General features: G+C 30.6%; 1 protein-coding gene and 2 long non-coding RNA genes across 4 annotated transcripts; all 3 read right to left on the bottom strand.

Annotated features, from left to right (window-relative positions):
* Nucleotides 1-893: 893 nt before the first annotated feature.
* LOC105128010 (uncharacterized) lies at nt 894-4357 on the bottom strand. The gene is made up of 5 exons (XR_842752.1): nt 4297-4357; nt 4047-4108; nt 2684-3685; nt 1255-1367; nt 894-1201 (listed from the first exon to the last, which is right to left on the bottom strand). It is a non-coding gene; the product is annotated as an uncharacterized LOC105128010 (long non-coding RNA).
* Nucleotides 4358-13163: 8806 nt separating this feature from the next.
* LOC105128011 (dof zinc finger protein DOF5.1-like) lies at nt 13164-15504 on the bottom strand. 2 transcript variants are annotated; one of them, XM_011029501.1, is made up of 2 exons: nt 14370-14451; nt 13164-14290 (listed from the first exon to the last, which is right to left on the bottom strand). In XM_011029501.1, exons 1-2 carry the CDS (start codon nt 14378-14380, stop codon nt 13504-13506), a joined length of 798 nt encoding a protein of 265 aa, XP_011027803.1. In that variant the 5' UTR covers nt 14381-14451; the 3' UTR covers nt 13164-13503. The 2 variants fall into 2 exon arrangements, with proteins under 2 accessions (XP_011027803.1, XP_011027802.1); XM_011029500.1 differs by having other exon boundaries at nt 13164-15504.
* Nucleotides 15505-18503: 2999 nt separating this feature from the next.
* Nucleotides 18504-18855, bottom strand: LOC105128012 (uncharacterized). The gene is made up of 2 exons (XR_842753.1): nt 18679-18855; nt 18504-18576 (listed from the first exon to the last, which is right to left on the bottom strand). It is a non-coding gene; the product is annotated as an uncharacterized LOC105128012 (long non-coding RNA).
* Between the last annotated feature and the right edge of the window lie 1140 nt (nt 18856-19995).

Consider the following 19995-nt stretch of genomic DNA (forward strand, 5'->3'; position numbering starts at 1 on the left):
TCAAAACTCAAAATGTGAGAGACAACAAGGAATAATCTAAGATAATGAATGAACAATTTTGACAACCTTAAACCATTGTACATCTCATCCAAAGTATACGGTGGTTTTAATGCTCCAATAATTTTTAAATAAAAAATTAATATTTTAATAATAAATTAAGTAATTACCATCAACCAAATTGAGATTAAAAAATTAAAACACTCCAGATAATAATAAATTAAATATCTTCCATCCAAGCATAAATATGTAATTCTATTATGTATAAAAAAAAATATCTAAATACCCCAACACAACACCACTTATGATTTTTACTCAATGAGATATTTTGATTATTTTATTGTTTATACAACATTTAATGGATAAAAATACCCTCAAACATATTAATAATGATTTATAAACCCAGTAAAAATAACAAAATACCCTTAACCTAAGGCATTTATTTTTTAACAGAAATGACAAAATAACCACTACATTGTAGTGTTGAATAGGAAAACACGTGGAGGGTTACAATAAATCTCTCATGCGTTCTAGTATATTTATTATTTGTTTGTTTGCTTTTTTTTGTGTGTTTTATTTTTTCTTGATCAATTTCATCCATCATTTTATTTCTTTTAACTTTTTTTTATATAAATTTAGCTCTTTTTTTTAATTGTTATTTTTTATTTTTTTTATTTTATCCTTCATCATTTTATTTCATTTCATTTCTTTATCAAATTTTAATCACCATTTTGTTTTGTTATTCTTTTCTTAATTTATTTTATTTTTCAATCTAATCATTAATTATTTTCTTTTACTTGGTTTTTATGGCAAATTTAATTCTCAGTATTTTGATAACTATTACAGTTTCCATTACCGATTACATTATATCACATTATTTCAAACAAACCTCAGAACCAAAAACCAAAGTATTCAGACAGACAGCGACTGGCACTTCTGTGGATGCCACGCTGTTGATCATCTCCCTGCGTCGGCTTCAATCTCCCTTCTTAATTTGGCTCCCACATCTTCACTCACTCCTCTATCTTGCTGCATCTCTCTTTGCACAACGCTAAAAATGAAATCATTTTTCTGCTTTTGGATTTTGCTAAAATATGACGAGGGATGGAAAGTGTTGTTTTTCTTTGTCGGTGCATGCATTTGGTTTCGAGGAGACAACCTGTAGAGGGTTGATGTGTAGACAAGTGAATGAAACTAAGCGTGCCTACTTTTGGCCACCAAGAATTTAATGTCAGCACAATAACAAGGTAATTGTGCTTACCTTGTGCCCGCGTATCTGCCACCCAAAAACAACCATGCTCTGCCTCCCTCTCTCGCCATCTCCGATGGTAATAAGCTAGTATCAGTGCCTGCGCTTGGTTGAACAAATGCTGCGAACGCATCTACTTCAACAACATTAATAAGGCTAATACATAAAAAGCGAGTTCTGTGTAGCAAAATAAATAAACCAGGCTAAACATTTTTGGTGACAAATGATACAAACTGCATAGCATAAGACCAGCCCGTGAGCTATAATATGAAAGTGTATTTTGTTACAAGGACTTGTCCAGACAAAACCGAATGGACCAAAATCCAAAATTTAACAAGAAAGGACTCTGGAAAAATCTGCAAGTACCAAAATCCAAAGTCAAACCATAGTATTATGTGATCGACTCGGATCAAGATCTGAATCACAAATTTTGAAGAATTCACACTAGGACATCATCATTTAAAAAAAAAACAAAACAATGTTATTTTTGTTAAAAAATAAATAGTCAATGGGTTACAAAGTCTTGCCAGATCAAATTTATCATTATATCAACTTGGGTTTTTAACCGAGTAACCCAAGTTTGTCTTTCTCTATTTTTTTAAACCCAATTTAGTTTCGGCCTAGTCAGCTAGCCTGAGTTTTAAAACCATGTGGAAAGCTGGAATAGTCATCTTCAGAGAGGAGTGATCCTTGTTTTTCCACAACTTGCACGCTATAGCTCAAGCGATTCTGCGGAAAAGTACATGTAAGCTTGAGATTTGGGAATGAAGATGTCATGCTTGAAAGATAGGTAGTGTGCCTCTGAGTTGCTAAAAGCTGGAGAAGATGGGAAGGGTTAGACAAAACATAAATGAAAATAAAATACAATGGTTTTTGGAATCATAAAACCTCGACATCCCTTATTTTCCATCCTGATTTTCCAGTACATGTTCATTCATGTTCCCATCTCTTTCATACTTTAGCTCCATATTTTGTTGTTTTTAACTAATATATCATGGTTTCTAGTAGCAATTATCATCTCTTGAACTTTCTCATGTTACTTTTTCTGTACACGGAGCCTGTATTATCTTCATTTCAATGCCAATCTCAACAATTTAATTTTTTTCTTCAGGTCACATACACAGATTCTAACCTAACCCAACCCATCTATTTGCCTAGGTGACACTTTATCTTCATTGCAGCTCTTACCCCCTCTCTCTTCTTCGCTTACGTATTACCAATGCAGACATGACTATGTATACTCACAGTTCCTTTCAAGTAGACTTCATAGAAGCGTGCTGTCCATTCCTTTAATAAAACCAATTATGGGAGCACCAAACCATGGTGCATGAATTTATCCAAGTGATACAAGAACGAAATAAAACAGTGAGCAGACCGTCGCAGAGTAAATTGGTCATCAATCACGGCATCGCAGAGTAACTAAAATAAGAAAGATACCTGAATTAGTTGGTGATGAAATAAACAGCAGAGTACATTTGTTTGTTAGTGAAAGGCATCGTGCACTGGCGGAAACAACGGCAAAATCATTAAAAAAACACTCGAGATTGGAGGCCAGAACAACATGAGCAGCGATGGTACAAGCTAAAGACCATAAACAAGCACGGTAACGGTGCAAAACAACATCAGGAACATTACCGACCGTCAAGGTTTGTCAACAGGATGGCAAACATCACAGAAAATGAAAAGGAAACTGAATCAGTATGCAAGACAGAACAGAAACAACACGCGGAAGATCCATGAAAGATTTCCCTCGCGAGAGATAGGAAAAACACTTGCGCATCGCACACCAAGGTAAAGAAAGCAATAGACACATGAAAAAAAACCATCCCCAAAGCACTAATGTGTCTAGCATGACAGCTAATATCGAACAAAGGTCCTTTTCAAAGGAAACTAACTATGAAAGAAGCTGGAGAAAACCCCAGAAACCAAAAACCACCCAAGAATCTTGAATAAATAAAGGTCCCTAACCTGAGCCAATCTTACATTGATAAAAAGCAAGGACTAAAATGGCACACAGCATTCAAAAAGCATACAATTGGAAGTCTCAACAACGAGCCCATGATCAAATCTGAAGCTTTCTCCCAAGACCTTAAGAAACAATGAAACATGGCATGAAACCATGCTGGACCCTTCACGATTCACACATGATTTTGAGGCTCATGAAAATGAGAGGAACAAAGAGACAAGATAATGAAAAACAAAAGCCAAGGAATATACTCCATGCACTTGAATTCTTACAAGTCAGATACTAGAAATACATAACATATCACCCAAAAAAAACAAACTGACAACTCCATTGATGTGAATCAAAGAATTTGAAATTGCATTCATATTCAAAAGAGGGCATTAAGCATTAAAAATAGGAAAGAAAAAAGAAACAACAATTAACAATCTAAAACTTCAATGGGACTTAACTGATTATGAGCAACAACATGGAAACTACACAAATGGAATGGGAAAAAATAAATGAATCAGTAAATATTAAAAAAAAATAGCAATAATAATAAAGCGTCCAACATTAACAAGCACGGAGTGATATTAACAGGACCCCTCCTCTTGCTTCACTGATAAGCAATTTACAGCCAAATCAAGAGGACGCAGAGTAGCACTACCGTGTTCTCCCACTCTAACTTTGATCTGGGCAAATCAGGACATAAATATAAAAAAAGAAAAGAAATTAATGAAATATTTCAGAGAGGGAAAGAGTGCCTGGATTCCTACTCCAGTGAAGTCATGAGCTGATATGAATATAGGGCTTCTAAAAAACAAGTGGGAGATCGACAAGGAGATGGTGACGTACGTAGTAACTAGAAATGGATTGGCAAAATTCCCAGCTCTCCTTCCTTCCCATGCTATTGATACCTGACATGAAGATAGTGTTTGTAATTGTCAGTGTAGTAGTACTTTCAGCAAAACACATAATAATAATAATAATATATATGAAAATAATATTTTTTAAAAAATATTTTTAATATGCATCAAAATAGAAGAAAACAAAGAACAATAAAGAACAATTTTTAATTTTTTTTTTTATAAAACGTGATTTTCACCGCAAAAACAATCACTTCAGCCAGCAGCCGTGCATGTTATCAGGTGAAGCAGTCATTCATTCAAAAGAAAAGGCAGCCAGAAAAGAAAAGAGGTACTGTACTAACCTCATAGGTTCCATGACGATTGACATGCTTTTACATTTTTGTTGTTTCAATTTAGGTAACTGAGTTAGTATAAAGATAACTCCTTTTATACTCTATCTAATTATTTTTCAGTTAATTTTGACGGACTTGGGACACATGTCAACTTTTTATTAGTTATAGTTTCATTAAAAAATTGATTAAATATCCAAGGATAAAATAAAAAATTAGGAAAAATATAACAAAGTTTGTTAGAACTTTTTGTGAAATCTTTATTTATTTAGTGATATAAACTATTTTATGATTTTTAAATTTTCATTTTATTTTTTTAATTTGTTTTAAGAAGACAAGAAAAACAAGAAAAAAAGTTTTTGTTAATTTTTTAATAATTTATGCTGGATTATTTTTACCTTTTATTTTCTTGGCTAAGTTTTTACTTAATTTTCAAAATCCAAAGAAAAATGTTAGGAAAGGAATATATTTTATGTCGAAATGTAAGAATTATGAAATCTCAAAGATATAAAATCAGAATTTGTATGAAAAACTAAATTAGAAAACTTTGTTTATTAAAAAATTAATTAATTAATTAAATCAAGCATGTATCATCAATAAATTGATAATTTCATCCTTTGATGAAGTAAAAAACAAAGTAAAAATAAAAACACCTTTTCAAATAAAAAAATAGCTAAAAAATTAAGAATTATTAAAAAGAAAAAAATGATAAGATATCGCATAAATTAATAAAACAAATTAACATCAAAATGATAATAATTTTATTTAAGAAAAATGTCTTTTTAAAACAAAGTACAGAAAAATCCAATGTAAATAAAGAAATTGGAAAAACAATCTAGCTAAAAGTTGGTAAAAACATTTAAAAATTTTATTCTAAATTTTTAATATTTTTTTTTCAGAATCTTGATTTTCTTTTTTCTTTTTTTCCTGAAGTCCATTTTATTCTAAATTTTTAATATTTTTTTTCAGAATCTTGATCTTCTTCTTTTTTTTTCCTGAAGTCAAGAAGAATAAAAAAGCTGACATGTATCGCCTCTTTTAAAAAAATTAAAAGTGTGATACTAATTTCTTTTCTAAGTTTTTTTTCTTATAGATATATTAAAATAATATTTTTTTAATTTTTAAAATTTTATTTTCAATACAAGCATATGAAAATAATTAAAAAATAACTCAATAAAATAAATTTTAACAAATTTCTGTTTGAGCTGCGCTCGCGGGGGCTAAATAGAGCCATAAAGGACCCAATTGCACACTTAGTAATCACAGGAGTGCTTTTATCAAAAACCGATAGTACGGAGACTTGTAGTATTATTATGCCCATGTAGATGTTTGTTGGTCCTTCTCCTTTAATCTCCCTAACCATACCACCTTTACCTAATATGTATAGTGACATTAATTGCTTCATAATTTAATCAATAAAAGCCTTTATAATTATATTATTAATCTTTATCTAGAATAAAATTCATTTTTATCATAGATTTATCATGCATTATGCTTAAGAAATCATCATAGCATAATTTATAGTGCTCTTTTATTTATTTATTTATTCTTGAGGATCCTTGGGTGATCTGGAGGATATAGATTTGGACCCTATCATGTTCCCCTGGGAACAAAAACGATTATGTTCTACATTTAATCATTGATTTTAAATTCCATGATCTAGATTTGGTGAGAAAAAATAAAAGAATAAAAAAGTTAAAATGATAACATTTTTTCAATCATGCATGAAATCATATGTCTATTCAATTTCAATTCAATAATCGCATAGACATGAGAGGATCTAAATCTTGAAGGTATAATTCTCATATATCTAATTAGTATACTCATAAAATCAAAGAAATTAGATATCAATCCTCACAAGTCACCAAACTTATGATATGTTGGTATTATTGTTTTGTGGTTGTTATGTTGTGATGCTTTGGTAACTAGTTATTATGTTGTACTTATAAATATTCAACTAAATATGCTTGGTTAAATTTATTTATTTTATGTTTTTGAGATGTAAAATGACTAACAAGTACAATAATATATTAAAAATATATATTTTATCTATATTAAGTGATGAGTGACTTTTTAAAATTATATAACGCTAGAGTGATTTTAAGTTTGAAAAACTAGACACGTATTACTGTAATAAAATCAATGTTGTATTTAATAATAAAAGATTTTAAAATTCAATCACGTAATAAACATAGATTTAATGAACTCCAAGAACACCCTCAAAAAATCATTTTTTTGGGCTAAATCAAGAGAAAGACGCATCTCCTTGGATTCAGCTAGAGAAAGGATCAAACTCTCCTAAACTTAGCCAAGAGAACAAACCAATTTTTTTTATTCAACTTAGAGAAAAAGAGTTTAGTGCAATGAACATAACTATATTTTGAATCCTAGTTTTTTTACATTCTTAGATGTAGTGGAGGAGATAGGAGGCTAGCAGGAATCCTAACCCCTGCAAGGAAATGTTTTTTCCAACACCTTCCTTAATAATGTTTATAGCTTCAGCGTACATAGTAAAAGAATTGAAATCTTGACCCTTCTAAAATATTTATTCTAATTTTGCCTCCATGTTTTATTTTTTTGGCTCCGCCCTTGGTTAGGTGTACAAAATCATCTAAAAATTTAATATATTTTTTATTATTAATAATATTATATAAAAATTATTTTTTATTAATATTGATACGTGTGTCATAAATATTTTTTTCATTAAAATTATCAAACTAGCATTACATTTTAGCTTCTTATCTTTATAAAGCTTCTTATTTTTACAAAGAAACACATGAGTTATAAATAAATAATAAATTTTTCAATTAAAAAATATTTAAAATCTCTATTATCTACTACATAATTATTTTTAGAGTATTTTTATGTAATATTTTTGTATTTTCTCTTGAAAATTAATTGATTTATTCATTAGTGAGTCCTTAAATTTACTAAAGAAAACTATCTGCAGGTGCCATGTAACTGCCTTCAGCCACTTAGTTAGGAAGAATTAATCAAACTATTAAAATTAAAAAATTAATTAATTATTCAACATATAAATCTTATTTTCAATTTATTTGAATATTTTAAGGCATTACGAACACTAGCTTCTTCAATACATGTAATTACAAAAAACAAAAAAACAAAAAAAAGTGGTTATTTAAATTGAAAACAAAAACAAAAACAACCCCTGACAAGTAGTTGTGCTTTCGAATAAAAGAAGGGGGTGCCCTGCTTTGTTTGAAAAGATAAATAGTTTTTTTAAAGTGACATTTATTTTACTTTCAAAGCAGAGCAGGTATCAGCCAACGCATTGCTTTAAGACCAAAAGCTGGCATGCTTTAAAAGCATAGCAATACTAAATAAGCACTTGATTTTAAAGTTGAGAAAATATTTGATACTGCTGTGTTGTGTTATGATGTGGTTGTTGCCATGTACTGCACTAGTTTTTTTCATGCTGTGTTAGTAAATATTTAATGTATTTTGCTTATGAATGTTTAAAGAAGATCAGTGATACTTGGTTTTATTTATTATTGTGCCCTTGAGATATAAAATTGAGGTGTTGAGGTGTGATTGTGATTGTTTTTAAAAGTATTTTTATGTTAAAATATATTAAATATTTTTTTTTATTTTTTAAAATTATTTTTAGATCAACACATTAAAACTATCTAAAATAAATAAAAAATTAATTTTTAGTAAAAAATCAAAATTTTTAAAAACATGAATCGATGTATATCTCTAAATAGGTTCTAATAAGTATTATAGCATAAAAAAATTCTAAAAAATATACTTGATTTATATTAATTTATATCAAGTGATTTATGACTTCCTAAACTCATATGATATGTGTAAATGTTTTTCATGATAGTGGTTTTTAAATTAAAAAAATTGATTAGGATGATAATATATATAGAACTATCATTTCAATAAAAATAATAGTATAAAAAAAGGAATTTGAAATAAAATCACTTAAAAGTATCTTTGATTGTGTAAATAAAAAAATAATGGAGAAAATTGTTAAAGTTATACAAAATTATAATATATCGATTAACTACATGTTTTTCAAATTTCGAACAAAACAGAACACAATCCCCGCTCTCAAATGTTTCATACGTTTCAAGGGGTGTTTTCGAGAAAGGCAGAGGTTAAGAGAGAATAATATAAATTGTATTTGAGATTTTTATTAATAGTTTAATTATTTATATTAAATTAGTTTTTGAATATGATATTAGAGTTTTGATAATTAATAGGTTATGAATTAAAAATTTATTATTTTTATTTATTTAATAAAAATTAAATATAAAATAATATGAACTTATATAAATTTTAAATTTCAATTACATTCCCGTAAATCTCGTATTATTTTAATTGGACGCTCAGGTCGCCGTGGCTTGTTATGACCAAACTCGTATTGTTTGCACATGAGACTGCAGTGGCCAAGATGCAAATCAGGTCATGTCAAATCAGATTGATACAAGGCATCCAAATTCTTATCGTCTATGCACTTCATTATCATCCCGACGAGGAGTGTGTGAAAGCGAGGCTGTGATTATATCTTAAAATATCCTTTCAAGAAATATATTTAAAATAATATATTTTTTTATTTTTTAAAATTTATTTTTAATAGTAACCCATCAAAATAATTTAAGAATAATAATTTATTACTGAAATAAAATCAAAAAATTTCTAAAGCACGGTTTAATCATAATTCCAAGCAGAGATCTTAATGCCTAGCCATGCATGGTGGCAGATCAGTAGCTGCTCATTAAAAAATTCATTTTGTCTGGTCGGTCGACTTTGAATTGAGTTGAATTGCCTTTTCAGCTTTTGACTCAAAAGAGTCTTTAACTTTAGTTATTATCCTTATTGTAAATTGTTTATGAAAATTAAACATCGGTAACCAAACTAAGCATTGATCTTTGAAAGGCCAATTTTGTTTCCCTTCGGAGGATGGAGATCTATATTTACCACATGGGGATGGCAACTGTTTCCTCAACAGGACTAGTTTACAGTATCGCTCTATGTTGCAGATGAAATCAAAGCCGTTTTTAACATTAAAAAAAATACACATTATTTAATAATATTATTAAATATATCCCAATATATTAATATTTATATTGATATGATTAACTTGATAAATTTAAATTCTACTTGGATACTGTATTAAATCGAGTTAAATTTCATGATATAATATATAAAATCCTTGAATTAAGTGATGAAATCCATTAGATTTAATAATTTTTTATTATTTTACATAATTATTCAATAGTAAAAATAAACCAAAATAGACATTGAAAAAATAAGTATGATTCAAATATTAGGATATTTATTTTGAGATTTCAATAACTTTATAAAAAAATAAATTAAAATAAAATTTAGAAACAAATTCAAAATTAAGTAATTGTTAAATGATAATACCAAAAAAAGAAAAAGAAAAAAAAAAGGAAATGAAAAGATGAAAAAAAACTACCGGCCAGGGGGTTCGCTGTTTATAAAAATAGTGAAACCAAATCCAGTTAACTTAGTTATTTTGTTTATAAAAATAGAATTTCATGGAAATTGGACTGGAGTGAATATTTTTACAAAGGAAAATGGGAGGAGTTTATGAATGTGAATAGCTTAATACCTCATATACTAATTTAAAAAAAAATAATTTTTTTATTTGTCTTAAATTAATATATTTTAAATATTTTTAAATTATTTTGACATGCTAATATCAAAATAATTTTTAAAAAATAAAAAATATTAATAATATATATTTTAATATAAAAAATTATTTAAAAAATAATCACAATCGTCCCTCTAAATAATCTCTGAAAGGCATCATGGCACGAGGCCTCTGGGTAGTGTTTTCTTCATGGGATAACCTTTTTTTTTCGTATAATATCATATTAACTTTAACTTTGCATAAATATCACATTAAAACGTTATCTCAGATGCAAAAGTTAAGCAATAGGGAGATTTTGTAAATAGCTTTATATTATCCTATCACAGTTTCAAATTAAGCATAAAAAATTATAAATTACTTTTTTTATCTAATTTTGTTACAAATTAAGATGCTCCAGCCCTAATTTTTAGAAAAGAAAATAACATAAATATAAGGGTATGTTAACGAGTTTGCTTTTTAAAGTTCATTTGTTTTAAAATAAATTAAACTAAATTTTTTTATATTTTACAATTTATTTTTCATATCAAAATAATTAAAAAACATAAAAAAAATTAAAAACTCAGATAGATTACAATTAAAAACATGTCCTCAGTTGAGTTACACTCTTTGCAAATATAAACTTGATTATTGCAGGTTTAATCATGTCATTCAAATATCGAATCTAATGAAGTGTATTAATCCCATAAAAGGAGGTCTTAAATCTTTACCAAAGAAGCAGCCTTGAAAGGAACAACTCGCTCTTCGTTGAACTTATAAAATAACATATTTTTTATTTTTTTAATTTATTTTTAATAATAACCCATCAAGATAATTTAAAATAATATTTTTTTTAAAAAAAAAAAACAAAGACAAGCAGCCTCTAAAAATAGCCTTTCCTCCAAGATTTGAAGGAGCGAGCAGATGCCTGTATGTTCTTTAAGATGGCATTCCTGCGCCATGGCGTGAGCTCTGCAAAGTAAAATGAGTGTGGTGTACGGCAAAAGTAGTGATGGAGATATCCGAGAGGGAGGTGTCATTTCTCTGGACTCAGATCTCTCCATGGCAGACCAAAGATTTGCTTTACTCGGAAACCACAGCCCCAACCTCCACGCCCCCACCTCCCACCAAACATTCTTTAACCATAGCCGAGTTTAAAATACTTGTTAAGCATTTTTGTTTGTTTGTTTCGAGAGATATGCATGTCAAGTGCCGAGGAGTGCTTGCCTCGCTACCTCTCCATTCTCCTCTCTCTCTCTCTCTGCCAACAAATTAAGTCTCGAGAGACAAAAGTCTGTGTTTTTTTTCTTGGATAGATTTACAATGTGGAATTCGAATTTGATGGTTCTCATTTCTGAACTTCCCATCCCTGGTGAGTTGGTTCTCATTTCTGAACTTCCCATCCCTGGCGAGTTCTAAGAGTATCGAAAAAGGGAGCTAACTAAAGATTGAATATTTTTAGCCAGTAGCACTACTTCACAATGGCATATGACTGCTGAAAAGTCACTGCGTGCTTTATTTTTTTATTAATACATCTTTCTATTGGCTTAACGAAAATATATGTTTTTATTGTAAGCATAATTTTTTAAATAAAAACCTCTTATTATTTCAAATGCAAGTTTTTTTTTTAATATTAAAGTAATATCTAAATATTTTGTATGGATTAAGCCAGGGTTAAAAAGAAACCATTTCTCACCTAAAAAACTGATAAACACTTGTCAAGAGAAACACATTGACATCAAATATTTTATTTATTTATAAAATTTAGCTAACTAATTGTTTTCTCTCTCTTATTCATCATTTTTCAGTGACTCTTGTACTTCTTTTTCAATCTTAAAGATTGAAATATAAACAAAAAAAAAATTAAGATCAAAACTTAAAAGCTTCAACTAAAGACTAAAAAGGAAAATGAAAACAAATGCATGTGAAATTTTAAAAGATGTGCTTCATGAAAAGTTTCCTTTATTTTCATTTTTTATCAGTAATAAAATTGTTTTTTTTAGTAAAAACAAGAATTAACTCGAATTTTTTTAATATTGTGTTAACCTTATAAAAAATAAAACAACATAAATTATTAAACACAACTAGGTATGAAAGAAAGGACAAAATAAGAAATTAGAGTAAAAAAATTAAAAAATCAAAAAAGAGAAAAAAATATTGCAATTCATTCATAACATTTTGTTAATGAATAAAAGCATCTTCCTCGCATCTTTTAGTTTCTATTAGTAAATAAAATAACCACCAATCTGATCTCTAGTTTGAATTAAACATTTTCTTTTAGAAAGTTGAATTGAATATTTTCACAAAGCCTTGAGCATTCAATTTTAACTTTCTATTTGAATTTAGTGGCCTTAATTTAGTAGCCAAGATGATCAATCTATCATCCCTTGAAATGAATATGGTTAATTATTGTCAAAGACTATAGTTTTTATGATCCTTTGTGTTTAAAGTCCTTAATCCTAGAGATCTATCCAAGTCAGCTGAAGAAATACTATCCCAAAGGCCTACTGTCTAAATTATTTAACTGTCCCTTTAAGGTAAAGCCTTGCTTTCCGTCTTGTTTAAAAGCCTTTATAGTTCTCATTGACTGCAAGGATGCTTATGGGGCAAAACACACAAAAAAAAAGAAAAGTGGCTAATATGCAAGAAGCTAAATTCAAAGGGAATCAATTATTTATAAATCAATTCACATAAGGTATAATGACGAGATTTTTGCTTAAAGATCAATCATCAAATTAACTCGGTAGATTCTTGCTTTATTTTATTTATTTTGCAAGAAGAGATAACTACGCGCAGCTTGCTCTTATGATAAATTGACAATGGTGGGCTGGTCAGAGAGAGACAGCACTACAGGTAAAGGGCGAGTCAATTAAAGGCATTCGGAATTGGAACAGTAACATGAATGATCGATTAAAGCATCTTACATCGTCAGTCCCCACATGCACAACAACAAACTGTCTTGTCTAGCAACTTCCACAGAGACGTCAGCTCCCAGTCTCCCACTACCTCCCATGCACTCTTCACCTTTAGTCTCCCATCTTGTGTTGATGTTGTGAAGTCTCGCTATAACCGTAGTTAAATAGGCAGTACAAAGCAAGCTCACACTTTTGAATGGAAGTTGGAAAATGATGCTAGTGCACACAAGAAAAAAAGGAGAAAACAAAAGCTTTTACAAGCATATTATATCTTTAATCAAGGTTCCTACACAGCAACGCAGAAATTCACTGTAATATAAGCATAAAAGGCTACTGCCCCTGCTCTTCCATTTACACCACATCACAATTATATTCTGTCTTGATATTTATGTCCCGTAATGAACCATGATGCATATACCACTATCATTATGCCAAGGTAAAGGGAAACAAGAAAAAGAGACCCTTTGGTTTTCATGCTTACAAAAAGCAAAGAATTAATGCCTTGGAGTCATGCCGCCTGTTTCATTGGAGTCTTGACGGAGACCTACAAGAATAGCTAAACAAGCTATATAGACATCATGATGGAGGTCCATTTCCCGGCAGATCATGATGCCATTGATCTGGGTTCAAGGATGCGGAGCCAGCAGTACCGGTGTTGATGTTACTGTTAGGGTGCCCTATGGTGGTGCTGGTGCTTATGCTCCACAAAACAGTATCAGAGACAGTAGGGTTGCTATTGCTTATAAAACCCCGATGCCAATTTTGCTGTTGATGAGAGGATGTGGCAGCTGGCCTGCTTGATTGAATCAAGCTCTCTTGATCATGTGGATAAGAAGAAAGTTCAACGCTCTTATTACCTCTATTATCCACATGGTAGAATTGCCTTTGCTGTTGATTTTGTGACCCGAAAGCAGGAACTGCACTGAAACCATGCAAAAGACCCAAATTTGAAGTATCTCCTAAATCACCACAAAGATTGACAGGTTGATTTAGAGGCTGAAAAGAGAAAGACTGTATTGGTGGTTGGTTATTATTCAAGGACTGAATTGCTTCTAAAGAAGTCAAGAATCCATCACCAGGAAAATAAGACCCCATTGAAGACATCCCAGGAGGAGGTGAAACCAAATTCCCTGATTCTTTGGTCCTCGAAGCAGGACTTACAGAATTACCTGAATTAGTGGTAGCAAGGATATTTTGCGGGTTTGCCAAGTTATGCTGCAAAAGTTGTGATTGTTGCTGTAGCTGTTGCTGTAACCGCGAGTCCTCGCCAGAACTAGAAGATGATGTTTTTGCGCGCTTTCCTTTTCGGCAACCACCTCCTACAGGAACATTCCTCATGGTACCACCAAGAGTCCAATACCTTCTACAAGTCTTGCAAAAGTATCGAGGCTGAGATAGACTGTAATTGTTGTAATAACAAAACTTGGTATTCAGAGATTCACAGCGAGGGCATTTTTGCGGCTGCTGCTGCTTATCATCTCCTTGAGTCGATTTCAATCTTCTTTCTTGATTTGGCTTCACATCCTCACTCCCTCCCTGCATCTTTCTTTGCATCGCTCTAAAAACCTAATCTTTTATGTTTCTTCTTGATTTTGCGCCTGATAAATATTTGCTGAGAGATGAATTGGGTTATTTTGGCTTTGTTGGTGCATGCAGGTTTTGAGACTAAACTGTAGAGAAGGATGGCAATTTCTTCAGATATAGAGAAGTGAGTAAAGCAAACCAAACGTGTCTGCTTTTGGCTTCTGAGAATCGAATGTCCACAGTGTAAAACCACGGTGATTGTACTTACTTGTGCATGCGTATCTGCTATCCAAAAACAACCATAGTCATAAATATTGAACAAGCCACGCTAGATTCGAAATCAGGAGCTCAATATCCCACCAAACCTCGCTCAAATCCTCCAAGATTTGTAACCCCCCTCCTTTTCTAAATAAGGTTAATAGAAAGATCACCTTCTTTTTATGTAAGAAACAGAAACGTGTGTACGGGTGTCAAGAAAAGACAAAGCCCGCAAAGAAGAAGTCTCAATCTGGAACTGAGACTATAGAGAGATTTCAAGAAAAGGATTCTGTAAGTATATCCAGTAATGACCAACAAGAAAGAAACACCAGATTGTATCTGTTCAGGTTTAGTCCCATCTCTCACAAACCCAGAGAAAAGAGAACTTTTTACAAGGCATCAAAATAAACCCCCAGTTTTATTGCCTTGATCAGACCAGTAACCTAAGACATAAAACATTAATCTATCAAAATAATAACCTCAAGTCACACGCACTAAATCTATGACCAGGACAGGCCAAGCCTATAATAGGGGATGGATTCTGTTGAAAGAGAGATCTAGCTATATCAGGTGTAGGGAGATTTTCTGTAGTGTATGATAGGGGATGGACCAGCGGTAAGAGGAGAGGCGGCGGGCGCGGGAGCTTTGCCTGGTCGTGAATATTACGGCGATGGCTGTGGCAGAGTTGATCAGCAAGCCTCTCCCTCTCCTTTTTTTAACTTTTTTTTGACAAATCTCTTGCTATCTCACTCATTCCACTTTACAACTAACAATCTTTCTATTCTATATTGTTTATTGAAATTTCTTGTTCTTCTTTTCTACTCTGACGTCACATTCTTAACTGTGCCACTTGGTCCACACCCGTTCTTGTTCAATTCTAAAAAATCATTGTTATTGCATGCTGATTTGTTGCTGCTGTTACTGCTGCTGCTGTTTTTATTAATTATTATTATTATTTAAATGTTAATATTGATAGGAAGGGATAGATAAACTAACGCAAAAATTTGACTTAATTATGCCATAATATGTTAAACACCGAGCCATGATCTTGTATTATTTTTAATAATATAATGTAAAGTGAAAGATAAAAAATCACGGGTTTCTCAAACCCTTGGTTATAGTAATGAAATATAGTGGAAGTATCTTTAATCTATTCTGAAACTCTATCATTCATAAAATTGATTTGAAAAATAACATACCAATTGTTTATATAATAACAAAAATGATATATTCTATATATAAAAATATAAAACTAAATATAAAAAATAATATTGAAATAGTTGAGAATTTATATATAAAAAAAAGTTAAGGCTGATAGCTTTTTTAATCTTGGCTGTTTATAGCTAGCCAAACTCTTATAAAATTGAGTTTATATAGCCTTGTAATTAAATTTAAACCTCTAAATTATAAATTTATTGTTATTTTTGTTAAACTCGTTGTTTAGCAATCCCAAACTTTTTATTGAGCTTTACCATGTTTATATGGTTCATAAAAGTATTTAAGCATCTCCATGACGTTTTATGTCAATCTCTTTTATTCACAAAATACTTGACCTCACATCAACATCTAAATCTATATATATCGACTCATTATTATAATAAAGATAAATATAAAAAACATTGAGACTTTAAAAATACTTATATTTTTTAGTAGATCAATAACATAAGAATTGCAAATCATTTTATTTATTATGCTATAATAATCATACTTCTTATGTTGTAACTTTTTATACATTCTTACCGAAAACATCTTTTTATGTAAAAACACCACTATCCCATCTCATTTCTTAATTACTTTAACATATAATTTTTACTAATAATTTCTTGTAATCGGTATTGGTTTTTACTTTAACATATAATTTTTACTAATAATTTTCTGTAATAGGTATTGGTTTTTAAGTTGAAGTATTTAAATTAAATTTTTTTATCTTATATTAAAAAATATACTCTTTTTTCTTAGAAATATAGAGTATATATATCAATGAATTTAAAATTTTATATTTAAAAAAAAATTCAAATATCATCTTGGTCATCCAAATCACGAGTTAACGTGCTAAATTGTTGCACCAACTGATTTTTTGATAAATTTGGACTAGTCCAGCTTTAGGATTAATCCGCATGACCAATTCAGGTTTAATAATTATGGTCTATTGTTGAGTTGTTGAAATTTGCAATTAATAAGTTTTTTTTAAAAAAATTATTTTTGATATAGTATATTAAACTGATTTAAAATAATTTAAAATATTAATTTAAAGTAAAATAAATTTAAAATTTTTAAAATATAAAAACAAATAATGCGTGGGTTTATAATGGCGAAGAGGGGATCTTTTTCTTGTGTAGGCCGGCAAAGATGGGGGGGGGTTCGCTACTGCTAGCCTTCTCATAAATGAGTCCATTTATACGCTGTTGGAGCAAATAAAAGCCCTAAGGCCGCAGGTTATGACCATCTAAACTGGGTCATACTATTTATCGTGTCAACCACGAGGGAAAAGGAAATGTGCTCCTTTTGTATAGTTGACTTTTGACTTTTATAGAATCCTACGTTAAGCTTGTCGTGGCTCCAGTGGAATTGTTTTTTTTTTTTATATATATTATTCATCATTTCTCTATTATCTGATAGTGCCATTTACTTGCTCCATCAAAACTTCCTGGGCAAAACCGCTCGTTTAGTCGCGGTAATTTACCTGACTTCGATGGATATTTGCCTGCCAAAACGCTGCTTGAACTAATAATTTCATAGAGTGTCAAATTTTATCTCAAAATGTCTTATTAGTTTAATTTTCTTTTTTATTTAAAAAAGGGTTGATTTTATCACGCAATTGGGAAGAACATGTTAAGATCCCCCTGGTTTTGAACGTGACAGGCAGCTCCAGTTTTGCATGCAATGTTTGTTCAAAGAACTCAGATTTGCAAACTTATGACTAAGGCCTTGTTGATTGAGCATTGAGGGTGTTTTTTTTTTGGTGTACAAGTTTTTGTTCATAGATACGCGATGGAGCAGACACAACTACTACACTATTGTATATGCAAGATAGTTTTGATTTTTAAATAATATTTATTAAAATATCAAATTATTCCTTAGTTAATTTCAATATAACCAAAAATCTGAATGAAAATGATAATTTACTCATTTATTGTGTTTTTTTTTAAAAAAGCTCTTAAATGTCAGTTTAATAAATATATTTTAAGAATAATTCTTGTCAATCTAATAATAAATAATGAAAGAAAAAAAAAATTGCGTTGCCGACACAGCCAGTTTATTGATTTTATATTATTTCAATCCGTAATAGTCTCCCGTGAAAGAGTTAGCCCTAATAGTGTTTTTTTCCTTTCCTTTTCTTTTTAATAGCTTGATGAGAATCTCTCTCGCTCTCATTTAGCTTACCTTATTGGTAAGCCATAACTGGCAGCCTCCCCCTTAACAGAGCCTAGTAGCTTGCAAAAGACCACCATTGATGATCAAAAGAAGAAAATAGCCAAAGGCAACATTGGGGTGTGTAAACTCCATTGATGGAGATTAACATAACTTCAATATTTAAGCGATCAATCCTCTCATGTGTAGAGATACTTGCACCAACACAGACCCAACCATGATGATCCAAATTATAGAGAACGGCATCGGCTGTCCCTTCGGTTAGTTGAAAGACCTTCAGCCATAGCATGACAGACATAGCCCAGCTAATAAGCCGTAATTAGGAGCTAGAAGTTAGGATTAAGGAAATCAATCCTCTCTATAACACTTAGCATTAATTATTAGGTTCGACGGGATTCCATTAATTCTCGGAAATTTGTACACACTTGCGGTTTCTTTCGCTCTCTTAGCGTAATCTGCCGCTCGGTCTCTATCATCTTCCGCTGCATGCCGTCCCTGAAAGACAATTAAAATTTCAACAAGAAGCATTAAGCTCTAAAGATTCGATAGATGCCCATATAAATTTTGTTTAATTAATTTATTGAAAGAATTTTTTACCTCGTTATATTTGGAGGCAGAGGTTGTGAAGCAGACCCGTGAGACTTTAGACGAGGAATTGGGGACGAGAGAAGGGGGCTGGGGGAAGAAGGCTCTTGCGAGATTGAGCATAGCGTTTCTGGTAATGCTAATGGCTGCCACTGCTGTTTTGTGTGTTTTTTTGGCTTGTGATGATCCTTTGGGTTGCCTCAGTGCAGGTTATATGGTGCCAAGAAGAGAAGGTGGCTGAGTTCGTTTGAAAGACACGATGGGGTTAGTTCATGCCACGTGTAGGATATGTTATTTCACCTCGTCGGTAGATCATGGATGGTTTACCAGGCAACACATGTTCCCTTGAGAGGGTTTTTTTTTTTTTTTAAATGAAAATGATCGCAGATATGTATTTCATCGTTATCAAATACAAAGTAAATTGGAAAGTCCACTAGATAAATCGTTGGCTTGGAGTCTTTGTTGGATTGCTGGTCTATAAATATCAAATAGAATCCTGGTATGCAATTATTGAAAGCTCTGTTGGGAACTAAAGACACAATTATTTAAACATTTTGAGTGTTTATTGATTAATTCAAACTATTAATACACCCTTCAAAACATTGAATATATTGGCTTTTATATTTAATGGAAAATTACAACCTTTAACTATCATAATCTAATTATGATTCTAACTAACCATTTCAATAAGAATTCTAATATAAATTCTTTTTTAATAAGATTTGTATTTATAATAAGATTCTAAAAGTATCTAACAATCTTTTCCTTAAACAAACATTCTTAAACACTTAGTTTAGTAATTATAGACTCTTCTTTAACCTTGTCTTGAACATCTATTTTACATTAGTGGTCTTTTATTCTTTCAAAAGGGTTTTTTAACTCTGAGGTATTGTTTTTTTTCAATGACATTAATTTTATTATTCTTATCTTTTTTTCATTTTGTTTCTTTTATAGCATCATCAAATGTAACAAGATTATAACTTGAGAATAAAGCAAAATAAGTAAGTGGGTTATCGAATTAATTGATTGTAGTTACCTCATAATCACTTATCCATATATGTTTTTTTTTTTTACACTTTGTGATCGTTGATCATTATATGTTGATGTTACAAATGCATTTTGATTATCTACTAGTTGTGATGCATTCTTTAAAGACTTCTTCCTTTTTTTATTATTAATTTTCTTTATATATAAAGCACCTTATTTCAACTCTTTTTATGCCTTTCTCTAAGAGAAGGAATATGTTAAAGTTCACTTCTCATTTTTAGGGCTCAAAAGATTTCTATTTATCCCTTAAATAGCTTTTTATCTTTACACAACTTTTAATCA

Source organism: Populus euphratica, unplaced genomic scaffold, assembly GCF_000495115.2.
Source record: "Populus euphratica unplaced genomic scaffold, PopEup_1.0 scaffold15.1, whole genome shotgun sequence".
NCBI lineage: Eukaryota > Viridiplantae > Streptophyta > Magnoliopsida > Malpighiales > Salicaceae > Populus > Populus euphratica.